Source organism: Pelophylax lessonae, assembly GCF_965119305.1.
Source record: "Pelophylax lessonae genome assembly, chromosome: 9".
NCBI classification, from domain to species: Eukaryota; Metazoa; Chordata; class Amphibia; order Anura; family Ranidae; genus Pelophylax; species Pelophylax lessonae.
This window is the reverse complement of record NC_138776.1, coordinates 55,662,759-55,683,907: the sequence shown is the minus strand read 5'-3', so window position 1 is coordinate 55,683,907 and position 21,149 is coordinate 55,662,759. Positions and strand designations below refer to the sequence as shown.

Below are 21,149 nucleotides of genomic sequence, written 5' to 3'. Positions count from 1 at the left end.
GTGTGTGGTGTATGGTCTGAGCACTGACAGGCTGACCCCCCCACCCCTTTAACCTCTGCAGCAATGCTGGCAGCACTCATATGTCTATTTCCCAAAGACAACCTCTGGATATGATGCTGAGCAGGTGCACTCAACTTCTTTGGTCGACCATGCCGCGGCCTGTTTTGAGTGGAACTTGTTAAACTGCTGTATGGTCTTGGCCACTGTGCTGTGTATATACAATTTGCACTGCATAGTACAAATCAGTTCTCCATATCCACTATTACTATATAAGTGGCGCTGAGATGTCTCAGATTGTTCATGGAGTGTAGACATGACTGTATCAGTGTGTATGTAAAGACAACTTGTGTTTTCTGTCTGTAATTCCCACACAAAATACTGATCTTCTCTCTCCTCTCCAGATGTTGGGGAAGATTTTGCTGTTCATGTTCATTATACAGTCAGTGAAGACAGGTGAGTGATGTATATATATATATATATATATATATATATATATATATAAATATTTATCGATCTGTGTAACCTGGGCAAAAATAGAAATATTAAACTATTCTACTCACTAAGAATCCCAACCCCCATTATGTGTTCTGGCTGCTCCTGACATTCTATTTGATCCATAAGATAAAATACATGAGATATCCAAGATTTCAACCTGACTAATTAAGATCCAGCTGTGATGGCGGCAGGTGAACGTAACTGGGAACTCCCACTACCAGAGCTCCTGGAAGATTTAGGAAACTCTCCAGCAGTGCCTAGACAAAGTCTTCTAGCACCCAGGGTAACAATGCCAAACCGCACCTCCCATCCAGTAGTATGAGAATTATGTGTCAGTAAAACCCCCCCCCCCCCCACAACAATTGAGCAAACAAAAATTCTCCCTCCTCCCAGTACAAATCCCCCGTCACTGAAATCCTCCCTCCAAGTACAAATCTCATCCCTTCTCCAAGCTCAAATCCTTTTGCTATCTCAAAATCCCCCCTCCTAGCAGATATCCCCCCCCCCCAAGAATCACCCCTTCTAGCACACATACCCCCAGTCATCCATGCTACCACAAATTCTTCCCCCAAATCCCTCTTTCTAAGAATAATTCCTCCCCAATTTCCCCTCCTAGCACAAATCTTCCCCTCCCCCAAATCACCCCTTCTAGCACAAATCCACTTCCCCTCATCTCCCCAACACAATTCCCCATCAAATCACCCCTCCTAGCACATGCACACACACACACAGACACACACACACACACACACAGACACACACACACACATTTCTCCTCCTAGAACAAGTCCCCTCCTCCCAATCCCCCCAGCAGCAATCCCCCTTCCAGCACAAATCCTCCCAATCCCCCTTTCTAGCACAAATCCTTTCCTCTTATCCCTCCTTCCAATACAACAAACACCACCCCCACCTCCCCAATCACCTCTCCTACCACCCCCCCCCCTAAATTACCCCTCCCAGCACAAATTCCCCCTACCCCTCTTCCTGGACAAATCTCCCCTATCCCCTCATAGCATAAATCCTTTCCCCATATCCCTCCTCCCTGTACAACAAATCCCACCCCCAATCACCCCTTCTAGCACACACCCCCCATTTCACCTCCACCTATACCGCGTTACCCCCCAAATTGCCCCTCCCAGCACAAAATCACCTTACCCCTCTTCCAGGACAAATTCCCCTCAACCCTCCCCCCACACCTAGTATTAATCCTCTTCCTTCTTCCCCTCCTAGCACAAATACTCTCATCCCCAGCACAAATGTTTGCTACTGTCTAGACACTCCCCCCCCCTTTCTTCAGAGCAGTTCTTTACTCCCTCCATTCCTCCAACACACAGACTTCAGATATAGCGTGGCAGAAGGCTGTGGGGTGCCCATCCTCCCAGGCTTCACCTCATCAAGATATGTCAGAGCTAAAGAGGGGCCTATGAGAAGCGGACTTCTAACAGTTTTGACAAGCAGCTGGCAGGAAAGAGATGCCGCTGCTGCAGGGGTAAGGGATCATGGCTCGGGGATGCGTCAGCTGTCACAATGGGACTTCATAGGGTTTGATTACCTGGCCCGTACCTACATTCTTTTCTGGGAGGAGATAGAGGCAGGTGAGCAAACCCTGCACCTTAAGGAACGCTGCAGCAGCAGAAGGAGGAGCTGGAGGGGAGAGAAAGAGCAAAGCTCACACCTCCTCCCGACTCTTTCCTCCTCTCCAGATTTGGTTGTATCTTCCAGCTCAAAGCTGACAGGAGTATTTATGCTGCTGTCGCTTCTCCTCTCATATTGTAGTGGCATGAACTATCCTCGTGATTAGGGATGATCGAACTTTTGAAAAGTTCGGTTCGACCAGAACACCCGAACTTCACGAAAGTTCGGTTCGGATTTCAGAACCCCATTGAAATCAATGGGACCCGAACTTCTGTAATCAAAAAACACCATTTTTAAGCCCTAAAACCCAATAAATGCCCCTAAAAAGTGCCTAGGGTTCTGGGTCATGCCCCAGGGACTATTAATCACACAAAAAAAAGTTCTTAAAAATTGTCATTTTTGATAAAAAAGCCAATTATTGAAAAATTAAAAAAAAAAAAAAAAGAGATTTTTTTGATTTTTACTTTGGATTTAGTATCTGGGGGGTCTAAAAGGTGTGCATGTGAAGTTTCAGCTCTGTAGCATGTCCAGAACCATGAAAAAAAAAAAGATAATTTTTCAGTAGAACAGGGATGTGGTTCGGGAGCCTCCTTTAACTTTAACACCTATATGATCTTTTTTTCTGGTTCTGGACATGCTACAGAGCTGAAACTTCACAGGTACACCTTTTAGACCCCCCAGACACAAAATCACACAAAAAAAAGTTCTTAAAAATTGTCATTTTTGATAAAAAAGCCAATTATTGAAAAATTAAAAAAAAAAAAAAAAAAAGAGAAACCAGAAAAAAAAAAGATTGTTTGTATTAGAAAACTTTAAGCACAGGAATATGGCTTCTCTGCTGTAACACCTTGCCGGTTTAATAGCAGGCATTTTTTTGGGTTCTTTGCAGTCAGGAAAAACATCTGAACTTGTGTATAGTGGTACTGTGCACAAGTTCTGATGTTTTGCCTGCCTCCAAAACCCTCCAAAAAATGCCAGCAAAAACACACCTGGGCATTTTTTTTTTTGACGCTAGCGTTTTTTTGGCATTTTTTGGGGTTCTTTTGAGGCAGGCAAAACATCTGAACATGTGTATAGGGGGGATATATAGACATATATGTCTGAATATATACCCCTAGACATATATAGGTGTGATAGTAGCAGAAATAAATGCTTGCGCTAATGAAATCATTTACAGTAATATATTTCTGCTACTATCACACCTATATATGTCTAGGGGTATATATTCAGACATATATGCCTATATATACACCCTATACACATGTTCAGATGTTTTGCCTGCCTCAAAAGAACCCCAAAAAATGCCAAAAAAACGCTATCGTCAAAAAAAAAAAAATGCCCAGGTGTGTTTTTGATGGCATTTTTTGGGGGGTTTTGGAGGCAGGCAAAACATCAGAACTTGTGCACAGTACCACTATACACAAGTTCAGATGTTTTGCCTGCCTCAAAAGAACCCCAAAAAATGCCCAAAAAAACGCTAGCGTCAAAAAAAAAAATGCCCAGGTGTGTTTTTACTGGCATTTTTTGGGGAATTTTGGAGGCAGGCAAAACATCAGAACTTGTGCACAGTACTACTATACACAAGTTCAGATGTTTTTCCTGACTATATATGTCTCGGGGTATATATTCAGACATATATGCCTATATATACACCCTATACACATGTTCAGATGTTTTGCCTGCCTCAAAAGAACCCCAAAAAATGCCAAAAAAAACGCTAGCGTCAAAAAAAAAATGCCCAGGTGTGTTTTTGCTGGCATTTTTTGGGGATTTTGGAGGCAGGCAAAACATCAGAACTTGTGCACAGTACCACTATACACAAGTTCAGATGTTTTTCCTGACTGCAAAGAACCCAAAAAAATGCCTGCTATTAAACCGGCAAGGTGTTACAGCAGAGAAGCCATATTCCTGTGCTTAAAGTTTTCTAATACAAACGATCTTTTTTTTTCTGGTTCTGGACATGCTACAGACCTGAAACTTCACATGCACACCTTTTAGACCCCCCAGATACTAAATCCAAAGTAAAAATTAAAAAATCTCTTTTTTTTTTTTTTTTTTTTTTTTTTTTTAATTTTTCAATAATTGGCTTTTTTATCAAAAATGACAATTTTTAAGAACTTTTTTTGTGTGATTTTGTGTCTGGGGGGTCTAAAAGGTGTACCTGTGAAGTTTCAGCTCTGTAGCATGTCCAGAACCCCAAAAAAAGATCATATAAGTGTAAAAGAGGGGTCCCACCATCCCTGCTCTACTGAAAAATTATCTTTTTTTCTGGTTCTGGACATGCTACAGAGCTGAAACTTCACAGGTACACTTTTTAGACCCCCCAGACACTAAATCCAAAAAAAGTCATGCCTGCCTCCAAAAATGCCCGATAAATGCAAGAAAAAGCGCCGTAGAGAAGCCGTATTCCTGTTCTAATAAAAATTATAAGAAAATGCTAATTTTTGGGGGGTTCTGGACATGCTACAGAGCTGAAACTTCACATGTACACTTTTTAGACCCCCCAGATACTAAATCCAAAGTAAAAATTAAAAAATCTCTTTTTTTTTTTTTTTTTTTTTTTTTTTAATTTTTCAATAATTGGCTTTTTTATCAAAAATGACAATTTTTAAGAACTTTTTTTTGTGTGATTTTGTGTCTGGGGGGTCTAAAAGGTGTACCTGTGAAGTTTCAGCTCTGTAGCATGTCCAGAACCATAAAAAAAAAGATCGTTTGTATTAGAAAACTTTAAGCACAGGAATATGGCTTCTCTGCTGTAACACCTTGCCGGTTTAATAGCAGGCATTTTTTTGGGTTCTTTGCAGTCAGGAAAAACATCTGAACTTGTGTATAGTGGTACTGTGCACAAGTTCTGATGTTTTGCCTGCCTCCAAAACCCCCCAAAAAATGCCAGCAAAAACACACCTGGGCATTTTTTTTTTGACGCTAGCGTTTTTTTTGGCATTTTTTGGGGTTCTTTTGAGGCAGGCAAAACATCTGAACTTGTGTATAGTGGTACTGTGCACAAGTTCTGATGTTTTGCCTGCCTCCAAAACCCCCCAAAAAATGCCAGCAAAAACACACCTGGGCATTTTTTTTTTGACGCTAGCGTTTTTTTTGGCATTTTTTGGGGTTCTTTTGAGGCAGGCAAAACATCTGAACTTGTGTATAGTGGTACTGTGCACAAGTTCTGATGTTTTGCCTGCCTCCAAAACCCCCCAAAAAATGCCAGCAAAAACACACCTGGGCATTTTTTTTTTTGACACTAGCGTTTTTTTGGCATTTTTTGGGGTTCTTTTGAGGCAGGCAAAACATCTGAACATGTGTATAGGGGGTATATATAGGCATATATGTCTGAATATATACCCCTAGACATATATAGGTGTGATAGTAGCAGAAATATATTACTGTAAATGATTTCATTAGCGCAAGCATTTATTTCTGCTACTATCACACCTATATATGTCTAGGGGTATATATTCAGACATATATGTCTATATATACCCCCTATACACATATTCAGATGTCATGTCTGACATCAAACATGTCCTCAAAAAAGCACTGGCAGTGGCAGCCCCTGCAGCATTAAAAAATGCTTGCTGGTGAGAAGCCACATTCCTGTCCCGAAGCAGAGAAATGATCATTTCTCTATAGCGGTCACCCTGCTATGGAAGGGTTTTGTCACCCTGCCATAGCAGTCACTGCCAGTTAACCCTACACTACACTACGGTCCCCTGACACTTAACACTTTCCCTACAGAAACTAAATTTTTGAAGCTAACTTAAGTGTAAAGGAGCACTCTAACTACACTAGATATCCCTTTCCTCACACTAAAAATAGCTACATGACACTTTTAAAGTAAAATTAACAGAACTGCTTCCACTCTCTTCCATGTCCAGTATAACAATGCTGGGAATATGGCGGGGCGATCTTATATACTGGGGGGCGTATTCACTAATGATTGGTCTAGGGACCCCCTAGTCACTCCAATCACATTCCTAGCATTCTTCTGCCCCCTCAATTGGCTTTTGCTAATGGTTCTGGTCCAATCACGGGCTTTTAAAGCCCATTTCCTGAAGCATTGCATTTTGGGCGGTTCTGGTTGCCGAATTCCGAACTTTTTGGGCAAAAAGTTCTAAATTCGGCCGAACCTCGAACACCCAATGTTCGGGCCGAACCGATGGTGGACCCGAACCGTTCGATCATCCCTACTCGTGATACCAGAACCCAAGCAGCCCCCTTTCCCCACCCTGCTATCCAGCCTTTACTGAGAGCTGAAATGTCACTTCTGAACAGACTGACCCTGTAAACTGATTGCTAGGCTCTTGTTTGCATAAACATGATAGATGGATAGACAGACAGATAGACAGGGGTGTCAAACATTGTGGACACTTTTGGAAATTTTAATGTTTTGCATCTTTGCAGGCTTATAGGAAATAATTTTTTTTGCACCATATGCAACTGGTTATATGTCAATTTAATGACAATTTAATGCTGAATTCAATACTAAAAACAGAATTCGAATATATGCAGTACAAAAAAGTTATGCTTACTTTAGTCTACAAAAGAAACACAAATGTAAAAACCAGGCCTTTTCTGACTTTAGATGTAAAAATAAGCTTTTTTTTTTCTAGAAAATTACTTAGAATCCCCAAACATTATATATATACGTATATATATATATATATATATATATATATATATATATTAGCAGAGGTCCTAGAGAATAAAATGTTGGGTTTTGTGCTGTGCTTTTTATGTCACACGGTATTTATGCAGTGGTTTTTCTACCGTGTTTTGGAGAAATTACATTTTAATGAATGTTTTTACACACAAACACGATATAATACCAAATTTTTGGGGTAAAATATCCAAGAAGGTGTTAGGGCAAGGAAATAGATACCTAACATGACATAACATAACAGTGGGACGGAGATCCCGGAGAGAGGGTCCCGCAAGCGGCGGGAGAGGCGACCCCTTCTGTCACTTGTAAAAAAGAAAGCAATCCAGTGGCAAATTAGCCGCTCGGATGGTTTTTACATAAAAGCTGATCACCTCCTGTAAAAAAAAATATCAGGATAATGCCTGTAGCTGCAAGCATCATCCCGGGATACCACTTGAAAGCCGCAACATACAGTATTGTCTACACGTTAACTTTAAAAAAATACTAAAGAAATACTAACAATATTCACACATTCTACAATTACACTTCACTTACACCGCTAGCAGTCTTTCTTCTACAGAACAAACAGCAGAACTGACTTTCCTCAACTTCATGCTAGATTTTTTGCAGTTACTGCTATTTGATTGGTTCCCAGAACAAGGACTGTGATTGGCAAGTAGGGTTTGAACTTAACATCTGCTTCTTAACCACTTGAGGACCGCAATGCATTTATTTACATTGCGGGTTTTGAGTGGTATAGTGGGATGATGCCTGCAGCTACAGACATCATGGCAGTATTGTCTTTTACAGGAGGCAATCTGTTTTATGTAAAAGCCCTCCTATATAGCCGCTGGACTGCTTTTACAGGCGGGGGAAGGGTCGACCCCCCGTCACCTGCTGGTACTTCTCCAGGGTCTCCGTCCCACCAGACATTAAGTTATGTTAGGTATCTACAGTATTTACTTGTGCAAGTACCGTGTGACATAGAAAATTGAAAAACCCACCATTTTATTTTATGGGGCCTCTGCAAAAAAAAAAAAAAAATATTTAATATTTGGGGCTCTAAGTAATTTTCTAGCAAAAAAGCTGATTCTTACACGTAAACAAAACGTGCCAGAAAAGGCCTGGTCTTTACACTTGTGCTTCTTTATTAGACTAAAGTAAACATAACTTTTTTTGTATAGCACATTTTTGAATTTTGTTTATGTATTGAATTTAGCATTGAATTGTCTTTTGGTGTAAAATAATATTTATTTTAAGCCTGCAAAGTTGCAAAACATACAATTTCCAAAAGTGTCCACAATATTTGCCATCTCTGTATACAGTATATATATATATATATAGAGAGAGAGAGAGAGAGATATGGATATATCATATACTGTATATATTGTAGATCTCACGTATTCTTCCCCTCTTATTAGCTAAAGTGTGTTACAAACGCCTTGGCTGTTTCTCCGATGAAAAGCCCTGGTCATGGACTCTGCAGAGACCCATCCCCCGTTTACCCTGGTCTCCAGAGAAGATAAATACTCGATTCTTGCTATACACCCGGGACAACCTCAACACCTACCAGGTAAGATCTAATGTGTGTGATTAACGCAGACTAAACCTGTAAAATTTCTATCTAATGCAAGCAATTAGTGAGGCATTATATAGCTAGAAATAATTAATGTTTGTATAAGGTACCTTGTGACTTTAAAGCGGAGTTCCGGGCACAAAATCCTCACCTTTTGTCACTTCCTCCCTCTGTGGCCTCGGCCCGCGCCGTCTCTTCCGGGTTGCAATGATTCCTGGGAGCTGAACGTCATCGCTCCCAGGAATCAATGCGACGGCACCGGCCCCGCTCGTCACTTCCGGTGCGACGCCATTCCCTGCTAATGCCCAGAAGCTGTGTAGGAATGCGGCGCCGCTCTGGAAGTGACGAGAGGGGCCGCTGAAGGCGCATTCTGGGAGAAGAAGACGTGGAAGAGGACGCAGAAGAGGATCCCGCTGGCTTCACCTGCCCACAACAGAGATGGCAACGCTGTGGAAGAAATTTTATAAGTGAGTATTTCTTCTTGCAGGTAAGTGCGAACCGGGACAGATCAGAGGCTAGCCATTGTGGAATGTACTAGCCCTGACTGTCCCGGGGGTATGTTCATTGAAAAAATGTTTTTGTGCCCGGAATTCCGCTTTAATTCAGCTGTCCATCATGACAGTGGAGTTTGTTAATTTGATGACCTCCAACAGATTGGGCCTGAAAACTCTTGTGAATAATTTTGAGGCACTAAAAGTGTATCTATTGTCAAAGCCTTCTTTTTTTTCAATATAGCAGGTAATGGTTGAAATCTGTCATCTATTTTTTCTCTCTTTTTCCCAGAGGGGAGATTGCCCTTCATTTCCAGGCCCTGACAGGTTAAAGGAAATTTACCAAAATGAGAGAAACCCCTTCTTAAACAGTTGTCACCAAAACAGGTGTTCCCAGTTGAAAGATTTCCCCTCTTTTCCTGTTGTAGTGATAATGGTAACTTTCTGAATTTCCCAACACTTTCTGTCTCTGTGACACCAGGACAAATAGAGAAGGTGAATCCTCATAGGGAGCACAGAGAATAAACAGATATTTGACAGGGAGTCAAACCCTTTCACACTCCATTCAATCGTTTTGGCTTTAAATACACTTTCAGTGAAGTTCACACGCTAATACAGATTGTGCTCCTTGTATAGGTCATGTATTTCTCATATATGCTTTCCTCTGCAGGAAATAAGTGCCATCCAATACAAGACTATTGAAGAGTCCAATTTCAAAACTTATCGGAAGACGCGATTTATTATTCACGGGTTTCTGGACAATGGCGAGAAGAGATGGATGATCGAGATGTGCCAGGTACGTAGATACATCTCTTCAATGTCTTTTCTGTTCTGCTGGATACCACTCTATCATGTTCTGTGGGATGTCAATCCACTGTGTTTTTCTGCATGTCACTCCACTATATTCTGCTGGATGGCAGTCCACTATTTCTTACTGGCTGTCAATCCACTATGTTCTGTTGGATGTCAATCCACCCTATTTTTCTGGATGATGCTCCACAATGTTCTGCTGGATGTCAGTCAGTTATTTTCTACTGGATATCACTGCATTATGTTCTGCTGGATCTCATTCTTTAAGCCCTGCTGGTTGTCATCCCACCATGTTCTGCTGGATATCACTCCACCATGTTCTGTTAGATGTCATTCCACCATGTTCTGCTGAATGTCACTCCAACATGTTCTGCTGGATTTCATTCACTAGTCTGCTGGTATAATTCAGAACATGCAACTTTGAGAGTCTGAATTACATGCTCTGGTCTCATTAGACCCTGACAGTGGGCAGGATATTAGGAATGTCTCAGGGTCTAGTGGCTCTTAGACTTCTTTGGTTCTCCTGTTCCTCTCAAACGTACTAAATATTGTTTTGCATCACCAATGGCGCCATAATCTGTAACCATTCTGCTTTCAGGCCATGCTAAAAGTGGAGGACGTGAACTGTATCTGTGTGGATTGGCACGGCGGCTCTCTGGGGCTCTACACTGAAGCTTCAAACAATATCCGTGTTGTGGGGGCTGAGGTGGCTTATTTCACTAAAACTCTTCAGGTACGAAAAATTACTTCCTTACCTCTTTTAAATACTTAGAATCTGCATGACAATATAAAAATATTTTAGCCAACAAAGGAAAAACAAAGCAAAATCATCAATTTATTTGCTGGAACAAGTCTTCTATCTTCTCTCTGGCAGAGCACAATAGGTGTCATAGCGCTGCTGGCCTGCTGTATTTTATTAATTTTATTTTATAAAGAAAACCTGTAGTGTGAGAACTAATAGATTTCTATTCCTGACCTCCTACCCAGAATGCTGGTTTCCTGGTAACATTCTCCAAGTCACTGGCACAGAACAAACAGGTCAGGGAAGTCAAAGTAAGGTCAGAACTCCTGCATGATTGTTTTAGGTTAGAAAGTTCTGAAGCCATTGGAACTGACAGTCATGCAACTAGCATTTTTAGTAGAGAGTAACAACAGCAGCATACATACTCTCCTATTACAGGTCTCCTGTGGCAGGTAAATCCGTTCCAAAATATGTAGTGCATATATTCATATCCGTAATCAGACCTGATCACAGGTGTAGAAATATGGGGCAACTTAGGAAACTGTGACCATAGGTCAATTAGTTTCAGTAAATCATAAAAATAGGAAAAACAAGGGTAATACAAGGACACTGAATTTCAAAAGAGCCAAATTCCCTAAAGTGCGCTCTTTGCTAGACTATATAAAATGGGATAGAATCCTAGGAACCAAGAGCACGGAGGAAAAATGGGAGTGCTTTAAGAACAGTAAATAAAGGGATTGGCCAGTGCATTTCAAAGGGGAGTACATTTAAAAGAGCTAAAATGAACCCTGGGTGGCTAAACTCCAATGTAAAAATGCATATTAAAACTAATGAAAAGGCCTTCAAAAATACAAGGCTGAGGGGTCAATGGCAGCATTCCAACATTACAAAGAATGCAATAAGAAATGTAAGAAAGCAATTAAGGTGTCTAAAATAGAACACGAAAGGCACATAGCAGAAGAGAGTAAAAAAAAACCCCAAGAGATTCTTTAAGTATATAAATAGTAAGAAATTGAGGCCAAAACACATTGGCCCCATAAAGGACGATGAAGGGAATCTGTCTACAAAGGACAGAGAGAAGGAGACGGTGCTAAATAAATTCTTCTCCTCAGTCTTAACCAAAGAATTGGGGGGCTACATTAACCCAGCTTGTAATGTTAAAGTTAAAAACACATCACAGGAAGCACCCTCATGGGTAACAGAAGACAGACTCAGAATTAGACTTGAAAAGCTTAACATAAATAAGTCAGATCTCTTACACCCGAGGGTCTTTTTTGAACTTAGCCAGGTGATAGCCATACCATTGGTCCCAATTTTTATGGATAGTCTACTGATGGGAATGGTACCAGCTGAGTACCAATATTTACCAATAATGAAAAAAGGGCCGAGATATATCCCTGGTAGTTTCAGACCGATTAGCCTAACATCAGTAGTCTGCAGGATATTGGGGGGGGGGGGGGGTGATAAGGGACTATATACATGATTTTAGTAATAAAAAAGTATCATTAGTAGTAATCAGTATAGATTCATGAAGAATCATTCTTGTCAGACCAATCTAGTAACCTTCTGTGAAGAAGTAAGCTGCCATCTAGATAAAGGAGAGCCTGTGGATGTAGTGTATCTGGACTTTAAAAAGGCATTTGATACAGTTTCCCACAAATGCTTACTGTACAAACTAAGTTGCATAGGTATGGACCACAGGGTGAGTACCTGGATTGAAAACTGATTGAGGATTGAGTAAGTCCTGACTTTAGCACGAAACGCGTTACATTTTATGTTCCTGTCATACCTGTGATGTGATTTTAATACTTCAACAAAGTTACCAAGGAGTATAGCAATATTCCGGATTGAAAACTGCTCCAAGGGCGAGTCCAGAGGGTGGTGATAAATGGGGAGTACTCGGATTGGTCGGGTGTGAAAAGTGGGGTCCCCCAATGATCTGTCCTGGGACCAATCCTGTTTATTTTTTTTTTCATAAACAACCTAGAGGATGGAATAACCAGCACAATCTCAGTATTTCTGGACAATACAAAGCTAAGTAGGGCAATATCCTCTTTACAGGATGAGGAAAGCTTACAAGAAGACCTGAACAAAATAATGGGGTGGGCCACAACTTTGTACATGGCAAATGAGGTTTAATGTTGAAAAAAAGAAAGGTAATGCATTTGGGTGCCAGAAATATGAACGCAAGTTACTCCCTAGGAGGAGAACCTCTGGGTGAATCTATGTTGGAAAAGGACCTGGGGGTCCTATTAGACAACAAGTTTAGTAATGGCATGCAATGCCAAGCTGCTGCAAGCAAATCCAATAGTATACTGGCATGTATAAAGAAGGGAATTGACTCCAGAGACAAAACAAATATTCTCCCACTCTACAAGACTCTGGTCCGACCGCATCTTGAGCATGCAGTCCAGTTCTGGGCACCAGTCCTCAGGAAGGATGTGCTGGAACTGGAGAAAGTCCAGGAAAGGGAACCAAAGATAATCAGCTATGAGGAAAGACTACAAGCACTGAGCTTATTCTCTCTGGAGAAGAGACGCTTGAGAGGGGATATGATATCAATGTACAAATACTGTACTGATGACCCTAGCATAGGGAACAAACTTTTCAGCAAAAGGGAATTTATTAAGACACATGGCCACTCACTAAAATTAGAAGAGAAGCGGTTTAACCTAAACTGCGTAAAGGGTTCTTTACTGTCAGAGCCATAAGGATGTGGAATTCTCTTCCACAAGCAGTGGTATCAGCAGGGAGCATCCATAGTTTCAAAAAACTATTAGATGGGCACCTTAAAGGTCACAACATACAGGGGTATACAATGTACGGTTAACAGCAAACACACACATACATCATAGGTTGAACTGGATGGACTGGTGTCATTTTTCAACCTCACAAACTATGTAACTATATGTACAGTATTTAGCTGTTTGGTTGGAGTTCAGCTTTAAGAAAATGATTTGCTAAAATTTGTATGTTTTTTTCTTCCTTTACAAGAATAATTTTAACTATTCTCCATCCAATGTCCACATTATTGGGCACAGTCTGGGAGCACATGCTGCGGGTGAAGCTGGAAAGGATCACCCTGGAATTGGCAGAATAACCGGTGAGTTCCTCCAGGTGGCAACTTACAGCACACCTAAGTTCTTTCTTCTAAACCGTTGTGCAACTTTTTACTCCATAGCAACCCATAAAATACATTTAAGATCTCTGGGAACCCTTATTAAAGCTTATTTAGGGATAGTCAATGGGAAAAATGCCCCTTACATTGGCCATCATTAGGAAGAATACAACCCTTAGGCTGGTGTATCAAAGGTGGGAACAACAAAATTTATAATGAAGGTATACTGGACAGTGACTGAAAAAATTGGTGAATATTTAGGTTGTGGACCAGAAGGATTTGCCTCCTAAATGACCAGGCCATTTTTTACAATTCGGCACTGCGTTACTTTAACCACTTTAAGACCGGAAGGATTTGCCCCTTCCTGACCAGGCCCTATTTTGTGATTCGGCACTGCGCTACTTTAACAGACAATTGCATGCTCGTGCGATGCTGCACCCAAATAAAATGTCCTTTTTTTTTCCCCACAAATAGAGCTTTCTTTTGGTGGTATTTAATCACTTGTGCGATTTTTATTTTTTTGCGCTATAAACGAAAAAAGAGCGACAATTTTGAAAAAAAAAAAAAACAATATTTTTCACATTCTGCTATATGACATTCTGAAAAAAAAATTAAAAATATAAATTTTTTAACATTGTAGGCCAATTTGTTTTCTGCTACATTTTTTTTGGTTAAAAAAAATCACAATAAGTGTATTTTGATTGGTTTGCGCAAAAGTTATCGCGCCTACTAACTAGGGAAAGATTTATGTCATTTTTATTGGTTTTTTTTTTTTTTTTTTTTTTTTTTTTTTACTAGTGATGGTGGCAATCTGCGATTTTTTGCGGGACTGCGACATTGCGGCGGACAGATCGGACCCCTAACTGACATTTTTGACACTTTTGGGGGGACCAGTGACATTAGTACAGTACTAAAAATATGCACTGTTACTGTAATAATGACACTGGCAGGGAAGGGGTTAACATTATGGGTGATCAAGGGGTTAAATGTGAGCCTAGGGGAGTGATTCTAACTGTGGGGGGGGGGGGGGGGGGCATGGCTTCTGAAATGACCTATATAGAAGAATCACATGGGCTCTATGATCATTTCAGGGAGAAGAACGGTCAGCTGTGTTTACAACAGCTGAGCGTTCTTCTCTCTCAGCGGGGAACGATCGTGGGTGTCAGGCGGCAATCGGAGCCGCTTGCCCACTGCATCAGCTTCCCTGCTGATGAGCGGGGGCGGGATAGCGACGGCGGCAGTGCGCGCTTGCCCCCTAGCCTACAGAGAGCGAGCCCTGTACACAGTGTTAGTCAAGTAACCTAAAAAAAAGTAATTAGTTATAGTTACTAGTTACTCACCCATTTTCTGAGTGGCACTGGTGGTACCTGAGTTGTATTTGCTGGCTGGCTGCGTGGTACTGGCTGGCTGCGTGGTACACTGGTACCTGAGTGGTATTTGCTGAGTGGTACCTGAGTGGTATTTGCTGAGAGTGGCACTGTGGTACCTGCCCAGTTTATATGGTGGGTAGGTGTATTTGGGGGTCAGTGGGAGTATAGGGTGGGTGGGTAGGTGTATTTGGGGGTCAGTGGGTGTATAGGGTGGGTGGGTAGGTGTATTTGGGGGTCAGTGGGTGTATAGGGTGAGTAGGTAGGTGTATAGAAGGGTCAGTGGGTATATAGGATGGGTGGGTAAGTAGGTCTATATAGGGGTCAGTGGGTGTATAGGGCGGGTAGGTAGGTGTATATAGGGGTCAGTGGGTGTATAGGGTGGGTAGGTGTATATAAGGGTCAGTGGGTTTATAGGGTGGGTAGGTAGGTGTATATAGGAGTCAGCAGGTGTAAAGGGTGGGTAGGTGTATTTGGGGGTCAGTATGTAGGTGTTGTGAGGGATTAGCTCGGTAGCGGGTGTGGATAACCCCTTTTGGGGGGGGGTTCGTCACACAGGGAGATAGCCGAGGAGTGGTTGAAAACAACAGTTTATGGTTTATTCTTCCAATTTCTTCAAAACAGTGCATGCAGCAAAAACATCAAAATAAAATAAAACACAAAATAAATCCTGGCCACTGTGGGCGTCTACCTTCTCACACACCGGAACCTATCTAAGGAGTCTTCCCAACCTACTCTTTGGGCAGACCCTGCTGGTTCTACAGCAGACACTCAAATGTCCATTTGTGTTTTCTTTACACAGAAAAAATTCAACACCTCACCTTTAGAAGTCTCTCATCTGACTGCTCTCCCCAGCTTACACAGCCTCAGGAGACAGCAATCAATAGACTCCCTTTGGACAAGTTATAGAGATCTTAATTGCCTCATTCTGAACAGCTGAAAGTGTTCTCAACTTCCGTACACCTTCCTGCCTACCTCTGCAGCCGACACCTGATAGCAATTAGTGAATTGTCTAAACCAAGCAGAAATATATCTCCCGTCAGTGACAACACCCATAGATTTTCCTGACTTCCTGTCACATACCCCCCCCTCTTGTTTCAACCCTAGGGTTGGGACACAGTTTGACAGGCACGCATGTGCACGGGACAAACCATCTGCATTCCCCATTTGAACACCGGGGCGATGCGTTACCACAAAACTAAATTCCTGAAGGGCCAGAAACCACCTATTTATTCTCCTATTGGTCTCCTTGTTCTGTGCCATCCACTTCAATGGGGCGTGATCCGTCACCAGTTCAAACTGTCTACCCAGGAGGTAGTATCGGAGAGAATCCAAGGCCCATTTCACCGCCAAACACTCTTTCTCAATGGTGGCATAATTCTCTTCATGGGCCTTCAACTTTCGGCTGAGGTACATAACAGGGTGTTCTTCCCCATTGATAATCTGGGACAGTACAGCTCCTAAACCCACATTTGATGCATCTGTCTGGACCACAAAGTCTCGTGAAAAATCAGGCGACTTTAAAACTGGCTGGCTACATAAGGCCTGTTTTAAAGCCTGAAAAGCTGTTTCTGCCTCGGGAGTCCATTTGATCATGACAGACTCCTTCCCTTTGGTCAGATTGGTCAGGGAAGCAGCCTGTGAGGCAAAATGGGGAATAAAACGGCGATAATAACCTGCAATCCCCAAAAATGCACGAACCTGTTTCTTGCTGGTGGGACGTGGCCAATCCTTAATAGCTTCAACTTTGTTTATTTGGGGCTTGATTAGACCTCTACCAATGGTATACCCCAGATACTTCGCCTCTTCTAGCCCAATGGTACATTTTTTTGGATTGGCTGTAAACCCAGCTTTCCAGATGGAATCCAACACAGCCTGAACTTTTGGTAAGTGTGAGTCCCAATCCTCACTGTGAATGACCACGTCATCGAGGTATGCAGCAGCATAGGCTAGATGAGGCCGAAGGGTCTTATCCATGGTGCGTTGGAATGTGGCAGGAGCATTCTGTAACCCAAAAGGCATCCTCCGATATTGGAAAGATCCGTCTGGAGTTACAAATGCTGTTTTTTCCCTGGCCGACCCCGAGAGAGGAATTTGCCAATAACCCTTGGTAAGGTCTAACGTGGTCATGTACCGGGCAGTGCCTAGGCGATCAATTAGTTCATCTATGCGGGGCATAGGATAGGTGTCAAACTTAGTGATTTTATTCAGGCGGCGAAAATCATTACAAAACCGCCAACTTCCATCTGGTTTGGGCACTAAGACAATGGGACTGGACCAATCACTATTTGACTCTTCTATCACCCCCAACTCAAGCATTTTTTTTACTTCCTGGCGAATGGCATCTCGCCGGGCTTCTGGAATTCTATAAGGCTTTAACTTGACCTTATCCCCTGGGGTGGTGATAATGTCATGTTTAACTCCCGAGACCCAACCTGGCAGGTCTGAAAACTTCTCCCTATTACGGAGCACAAATTCTTTAACCTCCTGTTTCTGAAGTTTGGACAGAGTCTCTGCTATCCCAACTTCAGGGACAGCCAGGTGAACTGGAGCAGAAACTCGGGTAGTCTCAGCGACCAAGGACTCTCTATCCTTCCATGGTTTTAACAAGTTCACGTGATAGAGCTGCTCAGGTTTTCGTCTTCCTGGTTGGCTAATTTTATAATTCACCATCCCTATTTTCTCCAATACTTCATAGGGCCCCTGCCATTTGGCTAGGAATTTACTTTCGACCGTGGGGACCAACACCAACACCCTATCACCAGGTGCAAAAGAACGGACCTGGGCCCCACGATTGTAAATCCTTTGTTGAGCCAACTGGGCTTGGGCTAAATGTGCCTTCACAATCGGCATCACTTGGGCAATTCTATCTTGCATTTGGGCAACATGCTCAATCACACTTCGATGAGGGGAACTCTCACTCTCCCATGTTTCCCTGGCAATGTCAAGTAGGCCCCGGGGGTGCCTCCCATACAGCAACTCAAACGGAGAGAACCCTGTGGATGATTGGGGAACCTCTCTTATGGCAAACATCAGATAAGGGAGCAGATAATCCCAATTCTTTCCGTCTTTATCCACCACCTTCCTCAACATTTGTTTTAACGTTTTATTAAACCTCTCCACTAACCCATCTGTTTGAGGGTGATATACTGAGGTACGTAACTGGGTCACTTTCAGGAGTTTACAAAGTTCTCTTGTCACCCTGGACATAAACGGGGTGCCCTGGTCAGTTAGGATTTCCTTAGGTAGACCCACCCGGGTGACAACTTGAAATAACTCCTTGGCTATGGTTTTAGCAGAGGTATTTCGGAGAGGAATCGCTTCTGGGTAACGGGTGGCATAATCCATTATCACCAAGATGTGCTGGTGCCCTCTTGTGGACTTCAGTAAGGGCCCAACCAAATCCATGGCGATCCTCTCAAAAGGAACCTCGATAATGGGCAGGGGTACCAAAGGACTACGGAAATGGGGCATGGGTGCATTAATCTGACACACTGGACAGGAAGAGCAGTACAATTCCACTTCCTTAGTGATCCCAGGCCAATAAAACCTCTGGGTGATTCTCTCCCGGGTTTTTTCTGCTCCCAAATGTCCCCCAAGAATGTGCCCATGGGCCAGTTCCAAAACCATCTTGCGGTACGGTTTAGGCACTACCAGTTGCTCAACAGTGTCCTCTATCCTCTGTGACACTCGATATAAGAGGTCCCTCTCAATAATGAAGTAAGGGAGGGCAATCCTCTCGTCAGGGTTAACTAGCTCCCCATCTATCTTCACTACATTCTCCCGGGCTCTTAGCAATGTGGGGTCCCTCAATTGCTCAGTGATAAAATTTTCTCGGTGCACTTTAAGGTCATCCAACCCTAACGGCCGCTGTTCCTCTTCTGAGGTAGCAGGCTCCTCCCTAGGGACTGGTGTTTCCCCGGCTAAGACTGAGCACGGAAACTCAGGATAATCCTCACAGTTAGAGGATTCTGGAGTAGATGGTTCAGGCTCAGAAGAACCACCTACTGGGGAATCTGGGCAATCCCAGAGTTCCCAGAATTTTGGGAAATCCCTTCCCACAATGGCGTCATGTGGCAGTTTGGGAACTAAACCCACTTGGTGACACAAGTTACCGAGGGAGGTTTCAAAGGAAACTGTAGTCACCGGATATTCTCGAGTGTCCCCATGTACACAAACTACCGCCATTTTCCTAGGATGTACGTTTTTTTTCACCACTAGATCACTTCTCACTAAGGTAACCAGGCTACCTGAATCCAACAATACCACAACATCTTTACCATCTAAACACATTCTATATAAAGGTTTCTCATTCCCCTTTACTGCAGTGTATGTGGTTGCAAAAAAAGACTGTCGTCTCTCTGTCAGAAAGTCACAATGCATGGGTTCATCATCCACTGGGCAAACCGCTGGGCAAACTGCTGCTACATGTCCCTCTTCCCGGCAACGGTAACAAATCAACCTTCCAGTCCTCTCCTGTGGGATGGGTCTTCCAGGTCGCTCTCGCCAAACATTAGTAGTAGTCCTACTAACACCTCGAGTTGCTCTTTGGATCCTCTCTCCACCCCCATCCCCTGACGCAGTCTTACTTATAGGTGGGGAGGGTCTGGTCTTGGGGTGAAAAGTCTGTGCATCTCTGGAAAAAGAGGTCAAATTCTCAGTTGTTAGGTACCTTTCGACCAGGTCTACTAATTTGTCTGCGGTTTCCGGACCACCATGGCTTACCCATTTCTGCAGGGTGTTAGGAAGAGACCTAAGAAATTTGTCCATGACTACTCGCTCCAAAATTTCTGGTCCGGACAGAATTTCTGGCTGCAGCCATTTCTTAGCCAAATGGATGAGGTCATACATCTGCGACCGGGGTGGTTTCTTCAGCTGATAACTCCAATTGTGGACCCGCTGAGCACGGACATCCAAGGTTACCCCAAAACGTGCCAATATTTCCACTTTTAATCGATCATAGTTTTTTGCATCTGCAAGTTCCAAGTCAAAATATGCCTTTTGGGCTTCTCCAGCTAATAGGGGGGCCACTAGTCCAGCCCACTGTTCTTTAGGCCAACTCTCTTTCTCCGCTGTTCTTTCAAACGTGGTCAGAAACATCTCAGGGTCCTCATCTGTAGTCATCTTTGGCAATAAGTGGTTTACCCGAAAAGTCGGTATGTTACTGGCCTGACTCCCAACCTCGGTCTGCTGTCTCTGAAGCTGTTTCACAATGGCCTCCATTTGCTGCTGGTGTCTCTGTTCCACGCCTTCAATGGCCTCTCGGTGAGCTTGTTGTTGAGCTGCAAAGCTCCGCTGAAAATCCGCATTTGCCTGCTGTTGAGCTGCATTTGCCTGCTGTTGGGCTGCATTCGATATAATCAGTTGTTTCAGTATTTCCTCCATTTTTTTGGGTTTACTTTAACTGCCCGCGGCACTCCACCATATGTGAGGGATTAGCTCGGTAGCGGGTGTGGATAACCCCTTTTGGGGGGGGGTTCGTCACACAGGGAGATAGCCGAGGAGTGGTTGAAAACAACAGTTTATGGTTTATTCTTCCAATTTCTTCAAAACAGTGCATGCAGCAAAAACATCAAAATAAAATAAAACACAAAATAAATCCTGGCCACTGTGGGCGTCTACCTTCTCACACACCGGAACCTATCTAAGGAGTCTTCCCAACCTACTCTTTGGGCAGACCCTGCTGGTTCTACAGCAGACACTCAAATGTCCATTTGTGTTTTCTTTACACAGAAAAAATTCAACACCTCACCTTTAGAAGTCTCTCATCTGACTGCTCTCCCCAGCTTACACAGCCTCAGGAGACAGCAATCAATAGACTCCCTTTGGACAAGTTATAGAGATCTTAATTGCCTCATTCTGAACAGCTGAAAGTGTTCTCAACTTCCGTACACCTTCCTGCCTACCTCTGCAGCCGACACCTGATAGCAATTAGTGAATTGTCTAAACCAAGCAGAAATATATCTCCCGTCAGTGACAACACCCATAGATTTTCCTGACTTCCTGTCACAGTGTGTATATAGGGGTCAGTGGGTGTTTAGGGTGGGTAGGTAGGTATATAAGGTGGGTAGGTAGATGTATATGGGGGGGGGGGGGTTGGTGTATGTACAGGTACAGTGCAGTTCGGTATTGGTGTGGCTCTCATTGCTCTCATGGTTCCCCTCGGCCGGTCCGCTCTCCCTCTCCGCTCTCCTCCATGTCACATGCCACTGCCAGTACCGCAGACAGCGCCGGCAGGGTCATAGAGGAGTGAGGAGGAATTACACTACTGCC

At 43.1% G+C, this 21,149-nt stretch overlaps 1 protein-coding gene across 1 annotated transcript in view; it reads left to right on the top strand.

The window, feature by feature from the left end:
- Positions 1 to 401: 401 nt before the first annotated feature.
- The window catches only part of LOC309564210 (pancreatic lipase-related protein 2-like), a gene marked incomplete at both ends in the record, with an annotated part of 71,105 nt that continues 50,357 nt past the window's right edge, over positions 402 to 21,149 (top strand). Inside the window, 5 exons of the mRNA XM_082268837.1 lie at positions 402 to 453; positions 8,194 to 8,345; positions 9,510 to 9,635; positions 10,248 to 10,382; positions 13,386 to 13,494. Of these exons, the coding sequence (XP_082124963.1) occupies positions 402 to 453; positions 8,194 to 8,345; positions 9,510 to 9,635; positions 10,248 to 10,382; positions 13,386 to 13,494 (574 nt within the window). The remainder of the gene's footprint in view (positions 454 to 8,193; positions 8,346 to 9,509; positions 9,636 to 10,247; positions 10,383 to 13,385; positions 13,495 to 21,149) is intronic.